Source organism: Doryrhamphus excisus, chromosome 22 (genome assembly GCF_030265055.1).
Source record: "Doryrhamphus excisus isolate RoL2022-K1 chromosome 22, RoL_Dexc_1.0, whole genome shotgun sequence".
In the NCBI taxonomy this organism is placed as follows: Eukaryota; Metazoa; Chordata; class Actinopteri; order Syngnathiformes; family Syngnathidae; genus Doryrhamphus; species Doryrhamphus excisus.
The window spans coordinates 11,000,016-11,024,933 of record NC_080487.1 but is presented as its reverse complement, the minus strand read 5'-3'; the positions used below and the strand labels follow the sequence as shown (position 1 = coordinate 11,024,933).

The following is a 24,918-nucleotide window of genomic DNA, read 5'->3' as shown; positions in this document are numbered from 1 at the left end:
GCGCCATCCTCTCAAATACAACCCGGTTTGAGTTCCCTCCCCGGGGGCGGTTCATTTGCAGGGAGGACGCCATCAGTCGACCAGAACAAACACTTGCGAGTGCAATTCCGGATGCTTTATAATGCCTTTAAATTACTTCACTGATTATATGTTTATTATGCACAGCGGGTGAGGTCATTTTTCATCTTTTTTTGGGGGGGGGGGGGGGGTATTTATTAAAATGCATCCTTTGTAGATGTTTGTTAGTTGTATGGCTTTGATGGTGCATGAGCGTTGCTGGTGTTGCCATGGCAATGCAGCAGTCCAACTATGTGTTTTATGTAATATGCTGTTGATTCGTTTTTCTAACCATATTTCCTTATATGGGCATGCCTGGTTACAATCAGTTGGTCTGCCCCCCCGTTTTTGTCTTGGGAGTGTGTCCGGAGGCGAGCTGTTGGTGGAGTAAATTAAGACAGTTTTAGAAATCCAAGGAAATACAGCTGGAATAGGTGCAGATTCTGGAAGATCTAAAAAGCTTCTTCATAGGAACTCAATACAAAAATGAGCATAATTTTGGTTAGCACGCAGGCCTCACAGCTCGGAGACCCGGGTTCGATTCCACCCTCAGCCATCTCTGGCTGGGTTTTCTCCGGGTACTCCGGTTTCCTCCAACATTCCAAAAACATGCTAGGTTAATTAGCGACTCCAAATTGTTCATAGGTATGAATGTGAGTGTGAATGGTTGTTTGTCTATATGTGCCCTGTGATTGGCTGGCCATCAGTCCAGGGTGTACCCCGCCTCTCGCCCAAAGACAGCTGGGATAGGCTCCAGCACCCCCCAAAGTGACCATTGTGAGGTACAATTTTCATGGTACAATATTGGTTTATTTGTATCTGTATCTGTACTTGGTGGCACGGCGGTCGAGTGGTTAGCGCGCAGCAAGGAGACCAGGGTTTGATCCCACCCTCGGCCATCTCTGTGTGGAGTTTGGATGTTCTCCCTGTGCATGCGTGGGTTTTCTCCGGCTACTCCGGTTTCCTCCCACATTCCAAAAACATGCTAGGTTAATTAGCGACTCCAAATTGTCCATAAGTATGAATGTGAGTGTGAATGGTTGTTTGTCTATATGTGCCCTGTGATTGGCTGGTGAGGCTGGTACCCCGCCTCTCACCCAAAGACAGCTGGGATAGGCTCCAGCACCCCTGCGTTCCTCGTGAGGATAAGAGGTAGAAAATGAATGAATGTATTGCAATATTTGATTTGACTAATAATAGGCTATAGTCAACCACAAGACAGCGATCAATTAATTAATTTATGAATTTTTGAAACTTAATGACTGTATTATGGACTGAGTGGTTAGCGCGCAGGCCACACAGCTAGGAGACCCGAGTTCGATTCCACCCTCGGCCATCTCTGGCCGGGTTTTCTCCGGGTATTCTGGTTTCCTCCCACATTCCAAAAACATGCTAGGTTAATTAACGACTCCAAACTGTCCATAGGTATGAATGTGAGTGTGAATAGTTGTTTGTCTATATGTGCCCTGTGATTGGCTGGTAATCAGTCCATGAAGAAGACAGCTGGGATAGGCTCCAGCACCCCCGCGACCTTTCGTGTGGATAAGTGGTAGAAAATGAATGAATGAATAAATGAATGAATACTACCATATCTAAAATGGTGGACGTGTGGTTAGCGCGCAGGCCACACAGCTAGGAGACCCGAGTTCGATTCCATCCTCGGCCATCTCTGTGTGGAGTTTGCATATTCTCTAGGTTAATTGGCGACTCCAAATTGTCCAGGGTGTACCCCGCCTCTCGCCCGAAGACAGCTGGGATAGGCTCCAGCACCCCCATGCGACCCTCTATAGTACTCTATACTGAATTCAACAAAAATTGACTAGTCAAGCGTTCTCCGGAAAAGTACTCCAGTTCCAAGGACCGTTTTTACTATTTTTCCTCAAAGGTTTTACAAGCTATTCCTGTTGACAGATTCCCACCATCAAACCATCAAAATCCATCATATTTTTCAAAGAACGCCAAAAGCACCAAATAATGTCGGCGGCTCAGCAAGCTGCATTCTATTTAAGAGTGGGCCCACCTCTGTCAGAAAAGCAATTACTGGTGAGCGCTTTCATTTTAATTTAAATGAGATTACATTACAGTCGCATGAAAAACTGAGGCACTGTCGGAATAGGGTGGGGTGGGGGGGAATGAGGGGTATGGGTACTGCTTTTTTTTTATCAGCCCCCCTTCCCTGCGTCCCTCCAGCACTAAGATTCAACGTAGCTGTTTGAGGGCGTATGTCAAAGTATGTGAGAACATGCCTATGTGAGATAACGCCACGCATCCTCAAGCTAGCAGCTTGTGAGAGACGGAAAGGGGGGAACAATTACCGCAATGCTTCCAGCTCAAATCAATATAAGAAGTCGGGGGGGAAAAAAAAAAAAAAAAAAAGTCTTTACAAAGGAGCAGCAGCCAGCAGTGACATAAAGCTTTACGATGTGTCATTTTTCAACTTTTTATTTTCACCGCCTCGCTCTAATCCTTGCAGCTACTTGCTTGTTTTCATTCAAAGAGGATGCAAGGGTGCTTGCTGTTAAACACCTAGTTTTTTTTTTTTTTTATCTCCACAAAGTTGATTTCTTAGACTTTTGGTGGTTGGTTTGTGGTTGTTAGCAGGATCAGGCAAAAAATGACACCACTTTGTTGCATATGCATGTTAAGAACGTGCAAAGTTTTACATAAAAATGTAAAAAGATGAGTAATATTATCAATTCAAATGCAAACGCTAAGAGACATTTCCGCAAAATATCACCTCACTTAACTATTTGTAACATGTAATATTCAAAATCTAAAACAAACAAAAAAAAATAAATTGAACAAAAAAATTAATTGAACTTAAATAATTTAACTAAATTTAAATGAAAAAAAACACAATATCACCTCACTTAACTATTTGTAACATGGAGGAATTTATTGTTACTTTTACTTTTTGCAGTTACTCTTATATTTTTAAAGTTGGCACAGTGCCGTTAATCAGGCTTAAAATTGTTGCATTTATTTTTGGGGATTTTTTATTTATTTTTATTCAAAATCTAAAACAAAAAAAAAAAATTTGAACAAAAAAATTAATTGAACTTAAGTAATTTTACTAAATTTAAATAAAAATGACAATATCACCTCACTTAACTACTTGTAACATGAATGAATTTATTGTCACTCTTACTTTTTTAAAGTTGGCACAGTGCCGTTAATCAGGCTTAAAATTGTTGCATTTATTTTGGGGATTTTTTATTTATTTTTATTCAAAATCTAAAACAAACAAAAAAATAAATTGAACAAAAAAATTTATTGAACTTAAGTAATTTAACTAAATTTAAATAAAAATGACAATATCACCTCACTTAACTACTTGTAACATGAATGAATTTATTGTTACTCTTACTTTTTTAAAGTTGGCACAGTGCTGTTAATCAGGCTTAAAATTGTTGCATTTATTTTGGGGATTTTTTAATTATTTTTATTCAAAATTTAAAACAAACAAAAAAAATTTAATTTAACAAAAAATTAATTGAACTTAAATAATTTCCCTAAATTAAAAAAAAAAACAACACAATATCACCTCACTTAACTATTTGTAACATGAATGAATTTATTGTTACTCTTACTTTTTTAAAGTTGGCACAGTGCTGTTAATCAGGCTTAAAATTGTTGCATTTATTTTGGGGATTTTTAATTTATTTTTATTCAAAATCTAAAACAAACAAAAAAAATTAAATTGAACAAAAAAATTAATTGAACTTTAATAATTTAACTAAATTTAAATAAAAAAAACACAATATCACCTCACTTAACTACTTGTAACATGAATTAATTTATTGTTACTCTTACTTTTTTAAAGTTGGCACAGTGCTGTTAATCAGGCTTAAAATTGTTGCATTTATTTTTGGGGATTTTTTATTTTTATTTTTTTCAAAATCTAAAACAAACAAAAAAAATAAATTGAACAAAAAAAATAATTGTACTTAAATAATTTAACTGAATTTAAATAAAAAACACAATATCACCTCACTTAACTACTTGTAACATGAATGAATTTATTGTTACTCTTACTTTTTTAAAGTTGGCACAAAGCCGTTAATCAGGCTTAAAATTGTTGCATTTATTTTGGGGATTTTTTAATTATTTTTATTCAAAATCTAAAACAAACAAAAATAAATAAATTGAACAAAAAAATTAATTGAACTTAAGTAATTTAACTAAATTTAAATAAAAAAACACAATATCACCTCACTTAACTATTTGTAACATGAATGAATTTATTGTTACTCTTACTTTTTTAAAGTTGGCACAGTGCTGTTAATCAGGCTTAAAATTGTTGCATTTATTTTGGGGATTTTTAAATTATTTTTATTCAAAATCTAAAACAAACAAAATAAATTAAATTGAACAAAAAAATTAATTGAACTTAAATAATTTAACTCAATTTAAATAAAAAAAAACACAATATCACCTCACTTAACTACTTGTAACATGAATGAATTTATTGTTACGCTTACTTTTTTAAAGTTGGCACAGTGCCGTTAATCAGGCTTAAAATTGTTGCATTTATTTTTGGGGATTTTTTATTTATTTTTATTCAAAATCTAAAACAAACAAAAAAAATAAATTGAACAAAAAAAATAATTGAACTTAAATAATTTACCTAAATTTAAATTAAAAAAACACAATATCACCTCACTTAACTACTTGTAACATGGATGAATTTATTGTTACTCTTACTTTTTTAAAGTTGGCACAGTGCCGTTAATCAGGCTTAAAATTGTTGCATTTATTTTGGGGATTTTTTAATTATTTTTATTCAAAATCTAAAACAAACAAAAGAAATTAAATTGAACAAAAAAATTAATTGAACTTAAATAATTTACCTAAATTTAAATAAAAAAAACACAATATCACATCACTTAACTATTTGTAACATGGAGGAATTTATTGTGACTTTTACTTTTTGCAGTTACTCTTACTTTTTAAAGATGGCAGAGTGCCGTTAATCAGGCTTAAAATTGTTGCATTTATTTTGGGGATTTTTTAATTATTTTTATTAAAAATCGAAAACAAACAAACAAAATTATCAAAATAAACATGATTGCATAATGTGTTTTTTTATTTTAATTTAGTTAAATTATTCAAGTTCAATTAATTTTTTTGTTATTTTTTTTGTTTGTTTTTTGTTTTAAAAAATTAATTGAACTTAAATAATTAACTAAATTTAAATAAAAAACACATTATGCAATCATGTTTATTTTGAAAATGTACATTGTAATTTATACTTTTATACTTTTATTAAGATGATTATTATTGTCACTAAATTGCACTTTTGAAAGCCTTAACATAATCGAAAACTCCGGTTTCCTCCCACATTCCAAAAACATGCTAGGCTAATTAGCGACTCCAAATTGTCCATAGGTATGAATGTGAGTGTGAATGGTTGTTTGTCTATATGTGCCCTGTGATTGGCTGGCCACCAGTCCAGGGTGTACCCCGCCTCTCGCCCGAAGACAGCTGGGATAGGCTCCAGCACCCCCGCGACCCTCGTGAGGATAAAGCGGTAGAAAATGAATGAATGAATGAAATTGTCCAGGTATGAATGTGAGTGTGAATGGTTGTTTGTCTATACGGTAACCAGTCCAGGGTATACCCCACCTCTTGCCCCAAAGTCAGCTGGGATAGGCTCCAGCACCCATGCGAATTAACCTAGCATGATTTTGGAATGCTAGGTTAATTAGCGACTCCAAATTGTCCATAGGTACGAATGTGAGTGTGAATGGTTGTTTGTCTATATGTACCCTGTGATTGGCTGGCCACCAGTCCGAGATAAACAAAATTAAAGTTTATCTTACACTATAAAAAAAAAGTACAAGAATGTAGTCAAAAGTAGGAAATGTGGCAATGTGTGGCCCTCCAAAAATTTTGGCTACCCGTGCTAAGTGCTAAGTGCTAAGTTAACAATGCATCAGGTATTCATTAACTAAATTGCTTTGTTGACAACTTGGAAATGAAAAAAAACCTACTGATTTTTGTTGTGTTAAAAACCAGCAGTATGCAGTACTGCTGTGGTTGGCCAATTAGGCTCGAATTGTACACTTAATATATATATATATATAATATTTCTTCCTTTACCTTTGTGTTGCAATCTAACCTCATTGTGTTTTTTTTCCTCTCTCTTCTTCTCTTTCCACGCCATTCCTGACGCCTGCCCTCCGATCCAACAACCAACAGCGGATGAACTTGGCATCGAGTTCATGGGTAAGACAGTCTTCCTGTCTCTATGTTCTGTGTGATAACATCATAACCCCCCCCCCCCCCCCCCACCCCCCTGTGAAAATGATGCACCATGTAGCTGAATGAGGCCGCTCTCCTTGGGAAAAAAAAAAAAAAAAAAAAAAAGAATGTGGGCCAGTCGCCATGGAAACACGGCGGTTGGGAATTAGGTGTATACTGCCTCTTTGTCATTAAAGCAGGCATGTATGTTTGCATGTGTGATGCAACAAGGCTAAAAAAGGACTACAAGTCATGTGATAAATACATGTTAGGACTACAAAAAGGGTTGATTGCTTGATTATCTCATCATCACTCCTTTTTTCATTCATGGTTTTTTTTTTATCCTTCCATTGCTGGAGCCTATCCCAGCTGACTTGTCCATAGGTATGAATGTGAGTGTGAATGGTTGTTTGTCTATATGTGCCCTGTGATTGGCTGGCCACCAGTCCAGGCCTTTTTAAAAAAAAATCCTCCCAATGCTGGAGCCTATCCCAGCTGACTTTGTATGAGTCGGACAAAAATGCATGTGGAAGTTGGAAGAAAACATGCAAACTCCACACAGGGATTTGAACCCATATATTCAAGATCCCCTGCCAATTTTCTAACCACTACTCCACCGTACTGAAAAAGTTCTTTTTCAAAATCTAATCTAATCTCACTGTAGATCATATTTTTGACATGATTAACGACGAGTGGTTAGCTCGTCACAGCTAACACAGAGACCCAAGTTCGATTCCACCCTCGGCCATCTCTGTGTGGAGTTAGCATGTTCTACACCGTGCATGCGTGGGTTTTCTCCGGGTATTCCGGTTTCCTCCCACATTCCAAAAAAACATGCTAGGTTAATTAGCCACTCCAAATTGTCCATGACTAATAATAGGCTATAGTCAACCACAAGACAGCGATCAATTAATTAATTTATGATTTTTTTAAATTTAATGACTGTATTATGGACTGAGTGGTTAGCGCACAGGCCACACAGTTAGGAGACCCGAGTTCGATTCCACCCTCGGCCATCTTTGGCTGGGTTTTCTCCAGGTACTCCGGTTTCCTCCCACATTCCAAAAACATGCTAGGTTAATTAGCGACTCCAAATTGTCCATAGGTATGAATGTGAGTGTGAATGGTTGTTTGTCTATATGTGCCCTGTGATTGTCTGGCCACCAGTCCAGGCCTTTTTTTTTTTAATCCTCCCAATGCTGGAGCCTATCCCAGCTGACTTTGGATGAGTCGGCCAAAAATGCACGTGGAAGTTGGAAGAAAACATGCAAATTCCACACAGGGGTTTGAACCCATATAATCAAGATCCCCTGCCAACATTCTAACCTTTAAAAATCCTCCCAATGCTGGAGCCTATCCCAGCTGACTTTGGATGAGTCAAATGGAGTCAAATGGCAGGGCAAAAAAACGCATGTGGAAGTTGAAAGAAAACATGTAAACTCCACACAGAGATTTGAACCCATATATTCCAGATCCCCTACCAACATTCAAACCACTACTCCACCGTACCGCCCAAGTTCTTTTTTCCAAATCTAATCTCATGAATGCCTCCCAGCTATCGGACTTGAAAAGGTCTCTAATGGTTTTACGTGCATGCAATGTGTTGCTTTTCTCCCGGCCATTCAGAAGAGCTTTGCTGCGCTTCTGCGCTCCCGCGCCTCCCAAAATAAATAAATAAAAAAAGACCCATTTCACAAAAAGAGGAAAATCAGGCGGCGCAGCGTATGATGCTGAGCGGAGAGAGAGAGAGAGAGAGAGGTCACTTGAATGACGCTAAAGGCGGTGACACTTCTTGACACTCATGGGGACACGTCTTCCGAAATAAAGTGCAGCGTGATGACTGCTGCACTCCGCTGACGCGCTCGCTTATTCCCACTCGTCGGCAGGAATTGGACCGCAGGAAGCACTCAAAACAGTTGCCGTGTATAGCATCCCGAGTGAGGGTTGATAAAAACGTGGGCAGACAGGCACAGATGAGAGGAGAAAAGACCTCCTGCGGTTCGTCTCTGTTGTTGACAGAAACTACAGACAAGCCAAGCCGTCACAAACAGGCTGTTACTTTTACTGCATTTGTCCTGCTGATGTCACACTTTGCTTAGAAGACAGCATGATGCCTTCACGGACCAGAGCAACACCTGGAAAAAACGATACTTTGTCTGGAAAATAATGTGCAATATTGAATGGGAAAGTTTTATTTGCTAGTGATGTGCATCATTATGACAAATAACATCCATTCATTGGGGGTGCTGGAACCTATCCCAGCTGTCTTCGGGCAAGAGGCGGGGAAAGCCAGCCAATCACAGGGCACATATAGACAAACAACCATTCACACTCACATTATACTTACTGAGTCTTTTGAGCTTGCATAGTAGTTGGTTAATATTCTGCATCATACATTGGTAGTGTATTGTCTGGTTGATGTGGCACAATACTCTTACTGTAGTACTGTAGCTATATATGCAGTATATGACAGCTGGGATAGGCTCCAGCACCCACAATGAATGGATGTTATTTGTCATAATGATGTGGTATGAATGTGAGTGTGAATGGTTGTTTGTCCCTGTGATTGGCTGGCTTACCCCGCCTCTCGCCCGAAGACAGCTGGGATAGGCTCCAGCATGCCCCACGACTCCCGCGAGGATAAGCGGTAGAAAATGAATGAATGAATGTCATTATTGTTATACATACATTGAAAATCGCATTCCTTCAGTCAAATAGGTTCATTTAGGGCATCGAATAATAGAATCCCATCAATCCAGCCCTCAGTCTCCTCTCGGATAAAATGTCTTCTCCTACATGGCTATAAATGACTATAAATAACGAAAAATAACGATGGATGCTGCAGTATTATACTCTGCAGTCTCCACTTTGCTGCAGCAGTGGCCCTTAGTCTCCTCTTGGATAAAATGTCTTCTCCTACATGGTTATAAGTGACGATAAATAACAAAAAAATAACAATGGATGCTGCAGTATTATACTCTGCAGTCTCCACTTGGCTGCAGCGGTGGCCCTTAGTCTCCTCTTGGATAAAATGTCTTCTCCTACATGGCTATAAATGACTATAAATAACGACAAATAACGATGGATGCTGCAGTATTATACTCTGCAGTCTCCACTTTGCTGCAGCAGTGGCCCTCAGTCTCCTCTCGGATAAAATGCCTTCTCCTATATGGCTATAAATGACTATAAATAACGACAAATAACGATGGATGCTGCAGTATTATACTCTGCAGTCTCCACTTTGCTGCAGCAGTGGCCCTCAGTCTCCTCTCGGATAAAATGTCTTCTCCTACATGGCTATAAATGACTATAAATAACGAAAAATAACAATGGATGCTGCAGTATTATACTCTGCAGTCTCCACTTTGCTGCAGCAGTGGCCCTTAGTCTCCTCTTGGATAAAATGTCTTCTCCTACATGGTTATAAGTGACGATAAATAACAAAAAATAACAATGGATGCTGCAGTATTATACTCTGCAGTCTCCACTTTGCTGCAGCAGTGGCCCTCAGTCTCCTCTCGGATGAAATGTCTTCTCCTACATGGCTATAAATGACTATAAATAACGAAAAATAACAATGGATTCTGCAGTATTATACTCTGCAGTCTCCACTTTGCTGCAGCAGTGGCCCTTAGTCTCCTCTCGGATAAAATGTCTTCTCCTACATGGTTATAAGTGATGATAAATAACGAAAAATAACAATGGATGCTGCAGTATTATACTCTGCAGTCTCCACTTTGCTGCAGCAGTGGCCCTTAGTCTCCTCTTGGATAAAATGTCCTCTCCTACATGGTTATAAGTGACGATAAATAACGAAAAATAACAATTGATGCTGCAGTATTATACTTTGCAGTCTCCACTTTGCTGCAGCAGTGGCCCTCAGTCTCCTCTCGGATAAAATGTCTTCTCCTACATGGCTATAAATGACTATAAATAACGAAAAATAACGATGGATGCTGCAGTATTATACTCTGCAGTCTCCACTTTGCTGCAGCAGTGGCCCTTAGTCTCCTCTTGGATAAAATGTCTTCTCCTACATGGCTATAAATGACTAGAAATAATGAAAAATAACAATGGATGCTGCAGTATTATACTCTGCAGTCTCCACTTTGCTGCAGCAGTGGCCCTTAGTCTCCTCTTGGATAAAATGTCTTCTCCTACATGGCTATAAATGACGATAAATAACAAAAAATAACAATGGATGCTGCAGTATTATACTCTGCAGTCTCCACTTTGCTGCAGCAGTGGCCCTTAGTCTCCTCTCGGATAAAATGTCTTCTCCTACATGGCTATGTGTTGTTGGAAACTATGACATTTACTGACAGCGGCATTGGTGGCTATATGCTAATGCGGACTGTGTGTGTGTGTTGCTTGTGTGCCCCCCCCCTTATGGTAATGCAAGACAAATTCCTCCACTTTTGCTTTTCCATCCCCAGCTGCAGCCTCTTTATGAAATTTAATAGACTGTATTTTCTCCCTCCGCAGAGAGTGGTGACACCTACCAGAGGCAGGTGTTGTCCATCTTCAGCATCGCCTCGGGGATCTGTCTTCTCGGAGTGGCGTGCATGGCTCTCTACCGCCGCAACAAGTAAGCGACTCGTACCACCCACCCACCCATCCTCGCTCGCCATCGCTCGCCCGCCACCACCCGACTTAGAGTGAGCCTCAGGGGGCCATGCAGAAACGCACTATACTTTTCATGAAATTCTAAATAATAGACGATTCGCAGCATCCTTTATTCAAGCCGAAACTGTCGGGAGACATTTGGGACGGATTTTATTCCGATGATTTCCGAACACCAGCATATTCCGAGAACTCAAACCTCAGATTGAACAACATTTTTGTGGAAAAAATATGTCTTGTTTGAATCAGAAAATCTTGCAAGATTTCAGCATCAGGACCGTAAATGGGTCATAGGTCAATTTTTATTGGGTGAATTTTTATTTGTCCAAAAAAAATCATACATTCATTAATTTTCTATCACTTATCCTCACGAGATGGCCGAGGGTGGGATCAAACCCTGGTCTCCTATCTGCACGCTAACCACTCGACCGCCGTGCCACCAAGTACAGATAAAGATACAAATAAACCAATATTGTACCATGAAAATTGTACCATCCTCACAAGGGTCACCTTAGGGGGTGCTGGAGCCTATCCCAGCTGTCTGTCGGGCAAGAGGCGGGGTACAACCTGGACTGGTGGCCAGCCAATCACAGGGCACATATAAACATGCTAGGTTAATTAGCGACTGGATGTGAGTGTGAATGGTTGTTTGTCTATATGTGCCCTGTGATTGGCTGGCGACCAGTCCAGAGTGTACCCCGCCTCTCTGCTGGACAGCTGGGATAGGCTCCAGCACCCCCGCGACCCTTGTGAAGATAAGCGGTAGAAAATGAATGAATGAACTGTAATAATTATATTTGTTGTATATATATATATATATATATATATATATATATATATATATATATATATATATATATATATATATATATATATATATATATATATATATATATATAAAATTATATTTTAAAAATGATTTACTGTAATTATTATTTTTATTTTATTCATAAGTAAGTACTTTGTTTATTTTAATTAATTAATTAATTAACTTAATTATTTTTTTATTTATAAGTACTTATTTATTTATAAGTATTTTCCCCTTCCTGTGAAGAAAACATTAAAAAAATTGCATGTTTGGGCTTAAAAACTTTTATTCATAAATATATTACAGACTGTAATCATTGTTATTGCTAGAATAATTACTTTTGTCATCAATTTATTCACTTTTCTTTAAAGAAACCTAAAAAAAATGCTTAATTTTGATTAAAAATACACTTAAATAATGTGTTCATATTTTCATTTTGATATATCGTAAAAAAAAATAAAAAAAATTAAAAAATGAAAAAAAATGAAAAAAAAAATTGAAAACATTGAAATCATTAAAAAATTTAAAAATAAAAATAAATAAAAAAATGTAATCATAAAAAATACGTAAACTATATTAGGAAAGCAGGAAGTGAACAAATGTAAGAGTTACTGATTGTAAAAGTACCAGATGGAGGGGTAGGATTTAATAATCTTTGCTTCTTCCTACTCCTTTTGGACATGTGGAACTGTGAACTGATTATGGGATGCATTCAATTGTCATCTAATGCATGTTCAAATGAAATAAAACCATTACCATTACCATATCAAGAATAATGGTCAAAATGAAAAACTCCTGCATTCTTTAGCTTTAAAAAAAAATTGCTACATGTAAGGGCCTGTCCTTCCCTTTAAATTCAACTTTGATTGGATGAAATGTTAATTGATTCTTAAAACTTTCAGATGAAATGTTAATTTGTCATTAAAAGTTAATCTTGGGAGAGAAAAAAAAAAAAACACCCACACAGGGCTGGGAAACGTTGGCTTCCTTGCATGCTAAACACCATCCAACTAAAGGGCACCGTAAGAAGACAACACTATTTGAAAGTCTGCTTTCTATCCTTCTTGGAAAAGTCAACCAGAATTGAACAGGAGATGAAATCCTGCGTGTTACTGTCTGTGCGACATTCATTATAACGCCGCACCCGGTCACGCTGACCCATTTGTATGGTGCCGTGTCAGAGCTCCACAACACAGAAAATAACAGCCCCCTGTTCTTTTTTTTTTCAATTAAAGAATATGTATAACCCGAATTAATTCACCCCCCCTACAGACTGCTATTAATTCTCTTTGTCTACATGCCTTTTCTTTCTGCATGTGAGAGTAATTGACGTCGGCAGCCATTAATACGCTGGCATATTCATACTCCTACAGTGGCAGCTCGGGGCTCCAACAAAAGCCTTAAATCATATTTTCCCATTGGTAAGAATAGAAATAGCATCAGTCAAACAGCCGATTTAATAACACGTTTTTGGCACACAAGTTAAAAAAAGAAGTTAACCACTGTACACAGATCTGTTCCATTCATTATTAAAGTCAATGGAGTGAAATTGTACTGAACAGCCAGGACAACATTCCTTATATGGTCCATTTCCTGTTCAATGGTTGTCATCATATTTTTATTTGTATTACTTTGAGTATGTTTGGGGCGGCACGGTGGTCGAGTGGTTAGCGCGCAGACCTCACAGCTTGGAGACCATGGTTCAATTCCACCCTAGTGTGTGGAGTTTGCATGTTCTCCCGGTGCATGCGTGGGTTTTTTCCGGGTACTCCGGTTTCCTCCCACATTCCAAAAACATGCTAGGTTAATTAGCCACTCCAAATTGTCCATGACTAATAATAGACTATAGTCAACCACAAGACAGCGATCAATTAATTAATTTATGATTTTTTGAAATTTAATGACTGTATTATGGACTATGTGGTTAGCGCGCAGGCCACACAGCTAGGAGACCCGAGTTTGATTCCACCCTCGGCCATCTCTGGCCGGGTTTTCTCCGGGTACTCCAGTTTCCTCCCACATTCCAAAAACATGCTAGGTTAATTAGCGACTCCAAATTGTCCATAGGTATGAATGTGAGTGTGAATGGTTGTTTGTCTATATGTGCCCTGTGATTGGCTGATATGACATAACAATGTAATGTTATTAAGAATAAACTAAAAAAATTGTTGGGCTGCACGGTGATCAAGTGGTTAGCACGTAGGTCTCACAGCAAGGAGACCCCGGTTCAATTCCACCCTCCGGTTTCCTCCCACATTCCAAAAACATGCTAGATTAATTAGCGACTCCAAATTGTCCATAGGTATGAATTTGAGTGTGAATGGTTGTTTGTCTATATGTGCCCTGTGATTGGCTGGCCACCAGTCCAGGGTGTACCCCGCCTCTCGCTCGAAGACAGCTGGGATAGGCTCCAGCACCCCCCACCGACCCTCGTGAGGATAGAAAATGAATGAATTAATTAATGAATTAATGTAACAATTACAGGGCTTCTTGGCTGCACAGTGGTGGTGTGGTTAGCGCTCAGGCCCAACAGCTAGCAGACCCGAGTTCAATCCCACCCTCGGCCACCTTTGTGTGGAGTTTGCATGTTCTCCCCGTGCATGCGTGGGTTTTTCCGGGTATTCCGATTTCCTCCAAAAACATTCCAAAAACATGCTAGGTTAATTAGCGACTCTAAATTGTCCATAGGTATGAATGTGAGTGTGAATGGTTGTTTGTCTATATGTGCCCTGTGATTGGCTGATATGACATAACAAAGTAATGTTATTAAGAATAAACAAAAAAATTGTTGGGCTGCACGGTGGAAAGGTGGTTAGCACGTAGGTCTCACAGCAAGGAGACCCCGGTTCAATTCCACCCTCCGGTTTCCTCCCACATTCCAAAAACATGCTAGGTTAATTAGCGACTCCATATTGTCCATAGGTATGAATGTGAGTGTGAATGGTTGTTTGTCTATATGTGCCCTGTGATTGGCTGGCTGGCCACCAGTCCAGGGTGTACCCCGCCTCTCTACCTGAAAACGGCTGGGATAGGCTCCAGCACCCCGACCCTCGTGAGGATAGAAAATGAATGAATGAATGAATGAATGAATTAATGTAACAATTACAGGGCTTCTTGGCTGCACAGTGGTGGTGTGGTTGGCGCGCAGGAGCCACAGCTGGTACACCCTAGTTCGATTCCACCCTCAGCCATCTCTGTGTGGAGTTTGCATGTTCTCCCCGTGCATGTGTGGGTTTTCTCCGGGTACTCCGGTTTCCTCCCACATTCCAAAAACATGCTAGGTTAATTAGCGACTCCAAATTGTCCATAGGTATGAATGTGAGTGTGAATGGTTGTTTGTCTATATGTGCCCTGTGATTGGCTGGCTGGCCACCAGTCCAGGGTGTACCTCGCCTCTCGACCTGAAGACAGCTGGGATAGGCTCCAGTACCCCCCCCCCCCCCCCGACCCTTGTGAGGATAGAAAATGAATGAATGAATTAATGTAACATTTACAGGGCTTCTTGGCTGCACAGTGGTAGTGTGGTTAGCGCGCAGGCCCAATAGCTAGTAGACCCGAGTTCAATCCCACCGCGACCCTCGTGAGGATAAGCGGTAGAAAATGAATGAATGAATACGTTTGTTTCATTTTATGTAGTACTACTGATCTTTTTGTGTCTTATTGTTGTTATCGTCTGTACTCATCAATAGGAGACAGCGTGAAAAACTCCAAGCTCACTTTTCCGAGAGTCGCGTCTTGAGGGACTGCAGCATCAACGCCTCTGGCCTGATGTCCAAATCGACCACCAGAACTCAATACACCCTTCAAAAGGCAAGTTCCCACCTGGTTTTTCTTGTTGTTGTTCTTGGTATTTTTACCCTCAAACAGTGTATTGTTAATTCGCTAACCGATGACATCGGCGTATAAGCGCGGAAAATTCCAACATCCTGAGATCCCAAATGAATCTTGTGTATCAAAATGAGGGTAAATGGCATTTAGCTCATGACTTTGAATTATTCACAATGACTGAATAATGCATCTCCAGTCAGTGTTGTTAAGTTGCAAACACAAAATAAACAATATGCTGCAGCAGGATTGGAAAGTTTGAAAAGATGTGAAGTCATGTGATTTAATTATTCATTGCTAGAATTAAAAACAAAAATGAGGACATTTTGCAGCAAATCTTCATGAGCCAAATGAATGCATAGCCAACCTTTGGTAGCATCTTTCATCTCTGCTACCTCTGGCAACCATATGATGTCCCTCTGATGTACTCGTTCCTGATCCTATCCATCATGGTCACTCCCAATGAAAACCTCAGCATTTTCATCTCTGCTACCTCTGGCTAACATGTAATGTCCCTGTGATGTACTCGTTCCTGATCCTATCCATCATGGTCACTCCCAATGAGAACCTCAGCATCCTCATCTCTGCTGCCTTCGGTTAACATGTAATGTCCCTCTGATGTACTCCTTCCTGATCATATCCATCATGGTCGCTCCCAATGAGAACCTCAGCATTTTCATCTCTGCTACCTCTGGCAACCATATAATGTCCCTCTGATGTACTCCTTCCTGATCCTATCCATCCTGGTCACTCCCAATGAGAACCTCAGCATTTTTATCTCTGCTACCACTGGCTAACATGTAATGTCCCTCTGATGTACTCATTCCTGATCCTATCCATCATGGTCACTCCCAATGAGAACCTCCGCATCCTCATCTATGCTACCTCCAGCTAACATGTAATGTCCCTCTGATGTACTCGTTCCTGATCCTATCCATCATGGTCACTCCCAATGAGAACCTCAGCATCCTCATCTCTGCTGCCTTTGGCTAACATGTAATGTCCCTCTGATGTACTCGTTCCTGATCCTATCCATCATGGTCACTCCCAATGAGAACCTCAGCATCCTCATCTATGCTACCTCCAGCTAACATGTAATGTCCCTCTGATGTACTCGTTCCTGATCCTATCCATCATGGTCACTCCCAATGAAAACCTCAGCATTTTCATCTCTGCTACCTCTGGCGACCATGTAATGTCCCTGTGATGTACTCGTTCCTGATCCTATCCATCATGGTCACTCCCAATGAGAACCTCAGCATTTTCATCTCTGCTACCTCTGGCGACCATGTAATGTCCCTCTGATGTTTTCCTTCCTGATCCTATCATCATGGTCACTCCCAATGAGAACCTCAGCATCATCATCTCTGCTGCCTTCGGCTGACATGTAATATCCCTCTGATGTACTCGTTCCTGATCCTATCCATCATGGTCGCTCCCAATGAGAACCTCAGCATCCTCATCTCTGCTACCTCCGGCTAACATGTCATGTTCCTCTGATGTACTCGTTCCTGATCCTATCCATCATGGTCACTCCCAATGAGAACCTCAGCATTTTCATCTCTGCTACCTCTGGCGACCATATAATGTCCCTCTGATGTACTCCTTCCTGATCCTATCCATCATGGTCACTCCCAATCAGAACCTCAGCATCCTCATCTCTGCTACCTCCAGTTCTTTCTGTCGTTTCCTCAATGGCACTGTCTCTAGACCAAACAACATGGCTGATCTCACCACAGTTTTGTATACTTTTCCTTTCATTTTAGCTGAAACTCGCCCCATGTTCCAAGCGAAACTGTCATTGTAAGCAGAGGCAGTAAACACGGTAGTAAAAAGCTGAGAGAAGCATTGATCCACAGCAGTAATTCTCAACTGGTGGATCGCAAACCCTTTTTCAGCATCTGAGGAGGCTTTTGCCTGGGAAAAAAATGTTGCTATTCTATTTGTGATGCTCTGCTTCTCACTGCTCTCATTTTACCCTCACTTTCTTTTGAGGGAAAATGGTTTTGAGATTAGAACCAATTGTGTTCTTAGCGTTAATAATGATTATATATCTGCCATGCCGTGCACAAAAGAAGCAAAACAGCGAGATGTATTCAGAGTGGTGCTACTGCACTCTGACGATGGCTGCTTTTGATAGGACTTTTTCAAGAGAGCATTAGGCTGCAATTACGTGGGCATGCCTCAACCTTATCTGTGACATCTAGTATATCAATTACATCCTATCATATACTGTAAGGCATGCAGCAAGCACTCTTATGAATGCCTTTGTCACTTCTCTATATGGAGTGTAAGTTAAAAAAAAAAAGCTAAAAAGCTGTACATGCTAATATGCTAGCATGTCTTGCAAAGCATCGGGTAAAAATAAAAGTAAAAGTTGTTTACGTTGTTTTTTTTTAACCACAGGCAGTTATACCGGACTTCAGCTCTTGCACCTAGCAGAGATGAGGACGCTGAGGTTCTCATTGGGAGTGACCAGGATGGATAGGATCAGGAACGAGTACATCAGAGGAACATTACATGTTAGCCGGAGGTAGCAGATATGAGGATGCTGAGGTTCTCATTGGGAGTGACCAGGATGGATAGGATCAGGAACGAGTACATCAGAGGGACATTACATGTTAGCTGGAGGTAGCAGAGATGAGGATGCTGAGGTTCTCATTGGGAGTGACCATGATGGATAGGATCAGGAATGAGTACATCACAGCAACATTACATGTTAGCCAGAGGTAGCAGAGATGAAAATGCTGAGGTTCTCATTGGGAGTGACCATGATGGATAGGATCAGGAACGAGTACATCAGAGGGACATTACATGTTAGACGGAGGTAGCAGAGATGAGGATGCTGACGTTCTCATTGGGAGTGACCAGGATGGATAGGATCAGGAACGAGTACATCAGAGGGACATTACATGTTAGACGGAGGTAGCAGAGATGAGGATGCTGAGGTTCTCATTGGGAGTGACCATGATGGATAGGATCAGGAATGAATACAGTGTGATAAAACGTCACTTTCGGGGTCTATTTTTCAGGAAATTTTGGTTAAAGTCCTAATTGTACCACAATCGGTGTTCGGACAGATAGTTTTTTTTTTTTTTTTAAAACCAATGGTTGTATTTGTAATCAAATCCCGTTTCTCGGTTTTGTTGCATCCGCTTTTGCGTGAGTACTTCTCAGAATGTAGCTCTTAACCCAGGGCTCTTCAATAATGCACGAGCGTCTACCGCTGAAACCAACACCCCGTCTTCAGCGAGCCCCACCCACGGAACTCCTAAAAGCTCTTTGAGGCTGTCACCCGGAATGATGACTTTGAGCGCTTGACAGCTGAGAAGTGTTACAACGTTTAATGTAAATCCAGGCCCGGAAAGACAATCATATCCTTCCATAAAAGTTTCCGAAACGAGTAAAACCAGGCTTTCATGTCGGGTTTCAAAATTTCCCGAAGAGCTTGAAGGAAGCGGAGGGGAAGACACAAACATAAAAACAAGCTATACCAAAACAGTATGAGGTAAGCTTAAGCTAGGATGGGATAGATCAGTGGCTTTAAGCACCCCGGGAGGAGGGAATGAGCTGTAGAGTCCGAGGAAAGATTGCCAAGCGACCACAGCGACATCCGTCTCCTTCCGTCAGCTTGAAGCCATGTTGGAAAAAGACATGTGTGAGATTTCCAGAGCATCATTGCACCACAACATCAGAACGCTGTTCTTCTTTATCTGTGCCTTTGATGGCTGAAGTGAGCTCGAAACAAAGATCCTTTGAGGCGAGGATGGATGCTTTTTTAAAAAAATCACTCCCTGTGATGTATGTACGTGATTTAAAAAATAATAGAAAAAACTCCCAAAAAAAATAAAAAAAAAATTTAAATTCTGTTCAACTACAAGAGTAAAAATAAATAAATAAATAAAAATTAAATTATGCTTGGAAAGCTGCACATTTCCATGTGGCACAAACATCCACTTCTCTTTGAGAAGCTATTCGATAGACACTGCAATGAGATATTAAACTGAATCTAAAAGTGTATTTAGAATAATAATAATAATAATAACTAACACATAATATTGATATTGTCCAGTATTGCCGATATCGATATCAGCCTATATATCAATGTCAGGTAATGAATAAAAAATATGTGTTTTTTTTACTGTGATGTCAACTGACGCATTTCGAAAATAATCGCAGTTTATGCACAAATAATAATATTTATTATAATTATTATTTATATAGAAAAAGTATCATAATTATTTTAAACATTTTGTCTCATCAAAAGCCATTAAAAAATCCTGACTAAGAGTCAACTAAATATCGCAATAGTCTTAATAAATTCACAAATAAAAAATCTAATTAAATTATGCTCGTAACACGTCAGTTCAGTTTGGAAAGCTGCACATTTCTATGTGGCACAAACATCCATATAATAACAACATGCAAAGTTTGAAATATTATCAGACATCCTAAAAAAAATAAAAATTAAATACCTTTGTATACATTTGTCCAATTGAGTGGACATTGAGTTAAGTTAAGATTTTCCCGATTGTCATTTTAGCACTAGTAACGTAAAAACTAAAAATCAACAAACTACATCAAGTCATACCTCAAATTAGAGGGCTTGATGAGGGTTTTCCAAATGTGTATTTATTTTGTCAATATGACCTTCGATGATGACACAATGACCAAAAAATAAATAAGTAGCTGCCAATGCCTCATTTCAGTGCTAAATAAATTCAGATTCAGTCACTTCCAACAAGTCCTAGAAGTCTTTTAGAAAAACAAAGATCCTTTAAAGAGAGGATGGATGCTTTTTAAAAATCACTCCCTGTGATGTATGTACGTGATTTAAAAAAAAACAGTGCAGTTTTTTTTTTTTGCGCATTGATAATGCTGTTCAACTAAAGTAAAAGGTCAGTCAGGATAATTCATAATGCCGCCGACAGAGAACATACTAACTCCTTATTTCTAAAATCACAAATATGGATGAAATGTTAACTTTCCTTTAAAGAAACCTAAAAAAAAAATGCTTAATTTTGCTTAAAAATACACTTGAATAATGTGTTCATTTTTTTCATTTTGGGTTTGGTACGTGACAAAAATAAAATAAAATTAAATATATATATATATATCATAAAAAATATGTAAACTGTATTAGGAAAGCAGGAAGTGAACAAATGTAACCGTTACTGATTGTAAAAGTACCAGATGGAGGGGTAGGATTTAATAAGCTTTGCTTCTTCCTACTCCTTTTGGACATGTGGAACTGGGAACTGATTATGTGATGCATTCAATTGTAATCTGATGCATGTTTAAATGAAATAAAACCATTACCATTACCATATCTAGAATAATGAAACAAGAATAATGGTCAAAATGGAAAAACTGCTGGCATTCTTTAGCTTTTTTTAAAAAAAAATTGAGGGCCTGTCCTTCCCTTTAAATTCAACTTTGATTGGATGAAATGTTAACTTTCCTTTAAAGAAACCCTAAAAAAATGCTTAATTTTGCTTAAAAATACACTTGAATAATTCATTTTTTCATTATGGGTTTGGTATGTGACAAAAATGAAATTAAAAAAAAAAAAAAAAAAAATGTAATCATAAAAAATATGCAAACTATATTAGGAAAGCAGGAAGTGAACAAATGTAATAGTTACTGATTGTAAAAGTACCAGATGGAGGGGTAGGATTTAATAAGCTTTGCTTCTTCCTACTCCTTTCGGACATGTGGAACTGTGAACTGATTATGTGATGCATTCAATTGTAATCTGACGCATGTTCAAATGAAATAAAACCATTACCAACTACAAGAGTATAATACCACAGTGTTCCGAATACTGTTCTTATGCACACAAAGTCAGTACTAAGTACTGCAGATCTTGGAAAAACCTGTAGGAATTGCTTGTACCAACTGCCAAAGCTTGATCAACCTCCATTTCTGCCAAACCCAGCCTCAACCGGTTGGCATCCGGTAAAAATCGAACATGTACTGACAACTTCGCTTTTTTGTGCCAGACACTCAGAAGAAGAAAAAATTCCATTTTCCCGGTAACAGGAATCCATCCCTCAGAGAGACTGCATGTTCCGTATGAAGAATTTAATTGCTACCTTGTTTAGCGAGCGCTGTGACAACGACGATGGGCTTGATACGAAACGCTTCTCAAAGTATCGCCATAATTAATGAAATGGCAACTTGCCGTCGAACCGTTGAATGAAAACGATGCGTCGTTAAGTGAAAATACGACAACAAGGAGCTAGCAAGCGGTGCCAAAAGAAATGTGTAGTAATATCGGTTGTTGTACTTGGAGATGAATGCATCGTGTTCTAAAACAAAGTAGTCCTTGTCTTTTGTGTGCAAACACAATAAATTCCAGAACCAGATTTCGAATTCATCAACCTCAAGAGTGTTTGACTTAAAAGTTGTCCCCGGAGAAAAATGTTCGGAATTATCTCCCGATTGTGATTTAGTTCTTTCCTGCAGGTGGAGCTTTCTGGGAACTGTCCAAAGATAATGGTTCTCATTTTGATAAGACTATATGGGAAAAAGAATAGCCTATAGGGCGTTGGGGTGCGAAGCCATTAATGTGTAGGATTAATTCTTGTCTCCGAGAACCAGCGTGCTTGCTTGATGCTTTTAATCTGCGCTTTAAAATGTAAAGTGTAATTAAAGACAGTGCCGGATCACGAGGGAATACGGCATTGAACACGAGAGACAGAGGGGGGACATAAAACTCACCAGACTGCCGGTATGCTGCTTTATTCGCACATTATGTATTTTACCTCCAAACACTTTTTGACTGTACTGCTTTACATCACTCGCGGCGGGTTTTTATTTAGATCTGCTAAAAATGGATCCAAAGTTAACTGTTTTGAGGAGTAATTGGATTTTTTTTTACGCTCCGGGCCTCTTTCTGTAGTTCAGAAGTGGAATTGGATTGTAAAACGCAGTGCGAATAGAATGGTTTTCATTTGAAAAAATGTATTTGGGGTACAGAACTGGACTTTTGTATCAATGAGGGAAATGCACAGAATGAAAGAACACAATCTAGAGCAGTTGATGCGCCGCTCTAGAAGTGAAAGTTAAGCCTGTGTGAGTGAGAACCGTGCATTTATTATGTGACTCGCGTTGTTTTTTTAAATCAGTTGTTTGCAATTCTGTGAGTGTGTATTGTGAAGATCTCTTTGAGAAGCTATTAGATATAATAATAATAATAATAATAATAATAATAATAATTATAATAATAATCATCATCAATTTTGGTTGACCGTTAAATCAACTCAGCAGGCTAATTTTTCTCAGTCTTACCGCATTTGTTGGTGTGTTATTAATAACATTAAAATTGATTGTTATTAATAACACAATTAATAACAATATTATTATTATTATTATTATTATTATTATTATTATTATTATTATTATTATTATTATTATTATTATTATTATTATTATTATGACAATAATAATAATAATAATCAATTTTAGTTGACCGTTAAATCAACTCAGCAGGCTAATTTTTCTCAGTCTTACCGCATTTGTTGGTGTGTTATTAATAACATTAAAATTGATTATTATTATTATTATTATTATTATTATTATTATTATTATTATTATTATTATTATTATGACAATAATAATAATAACAATCAATTTTGGTTGACCGTTAAATCAACTCAGCAGGCTAATTTTTCTCAGTCTTATCGCATTTGTTGGTGTGTTATAAATAACAATCAATTTTAATGTTATTTGTTGGTGTGTTATTAATAACAATCAATTTTAATGTTATTAATAACACACCAACAAATGCGGTAAGACTGAGAAAAATTAGCCTGCTGAGTTGATTTAACAATCAACCAAAATTGATTGTTATTATTATTATTATTGTCATAATAATAATAATAATAATAGTAATAATAATAATAATAATAATAATAATAATAATAAATGCAAAATATTGATATTGTCCAGTATTGCCGATATCGATATCAGCCTATATGTCAATGTCAGGTAATGAATCAAAATATGTGTTTTTTTTACTGTGATGTCAACTGACGCATTTCCAAAATAATCGCAGTTTATGCACAATAAGACAAATACTGAAATATGCAATTATTTTATTGATATAGAAAAAGTATCGTAATTATTTTAAACATTTTGTCTCATCAAAAACCATTAAAAAACAACTAAAATAAGTAAACTAAAATAACATGTTCCCCTACTATTGCATTAAATTCACAAATAAAAATCTAATTAAATTATGCTCGGAACACGGCAATTCGGAAAGCTGCACATTTACATGTGGCACAAACATCCATATAAGAACAACATGCAAAGTATGAAATATTATCAGACATCCTAAAAAAAATAAAAAATAAATACCTTTGTACACATTTGTCCAATTGAGTGGAAATTGAGTTAAGTCAAAATTATCCCGATTGTCATCTTAGCACTAGTAACGTAAAAACTAAAAATCAACAAACTACATCAAGTCATACCTCAAATTAAAGGTCTTGATGAGGGTTTTCCAAATGTGTATTTATTTTGTCAATATGACCTTCGATGATGACACAATGACAAAAAAATAAGGATGTATAAACACAAAAATAAGTAGCTGCCAATGCCTCATTTCAGTGCTAAATAAATTCAGATTCAGTCACTTCCAACAAGTCCTTGAAGTCTTTTAAGTAAAACAAAACTTTATTTATCACAACAGAGCTCGATTCCAACACCACACACACACACATTTGCCCGTCGCTCTCGACAATACTTTCTCATTATCCACTAATCACGGTCACGGCAAGCGAATTCTGAACATCAATATTACAACACAAGTCTCGGTACGCACATTTTAGGTATATCTGCTGTGCAAAAATATTCCGACTTATTAAAAGTGATTTTATGGATTCCACTTTGAGCAACTTCACCTCAAGTCACGCCCTTTCCACGCTTCTGCTTCACCATAGACGCTGAATGCAAAGTGCCTCATGAATTTAGTGTCCATATTTAATGAGCCTTAATTGCATTGTTATGAATGCCATTGTTATTCGTAGTCATGTCTTATCGGAACACAACCAGGAAGAAGTGGATTTTCACGGAAATGGAGGTACTGGGAAAAGTATCATATTTGGAGAACACAATAACAAATAAAACAAAGATTGAGTGACAGCATGTCCACTGAACCCACTACATACATTTCAAATTTTAGTAAGTAGCTAGTTTTTCTTAATTGATGCCACATTTTAGATTAATGCACTCAGTTAATGCAGAACGACATTTCTGGAAGTCCTCGGGAGCGCTTGGGAGTGCGACCAATCACAGCGGAGTGGGCTCTATTCGGGCGGAAGGCAGGAAATCTAAGAAAACACTACTGGAGGAGG

General features: G+C 38.2%; 1 protein-coding gene across 1 annotated transcript in view; it reads left to right on the top strand.

Annotated features, from left to right (window-relative positions):
- Positions 1-24,918, top strand: part of nrg3b (neuregulin 3b) — a 268,690-nt gene that overhangs the window by 224,704 nt on the left and 19,068 nt on the right. Inside the window, exons 4-6 of the mRNA XM_058061816.1 lie at positions 6,259-6,285; positions 10,786-10,888; positions 15,421-15,541. Coding sequence (XP_057917799.1) covers positions 6,259-6,285; positions 10,786-10,888; positions 15,421-15,541 — 251 coding nt within the window. The remainder of the gene's footprint in view (positions 1-6,258; positions 6,286-10,785; positions 10,889-15,420; positions 15,542-24,918) is intronic.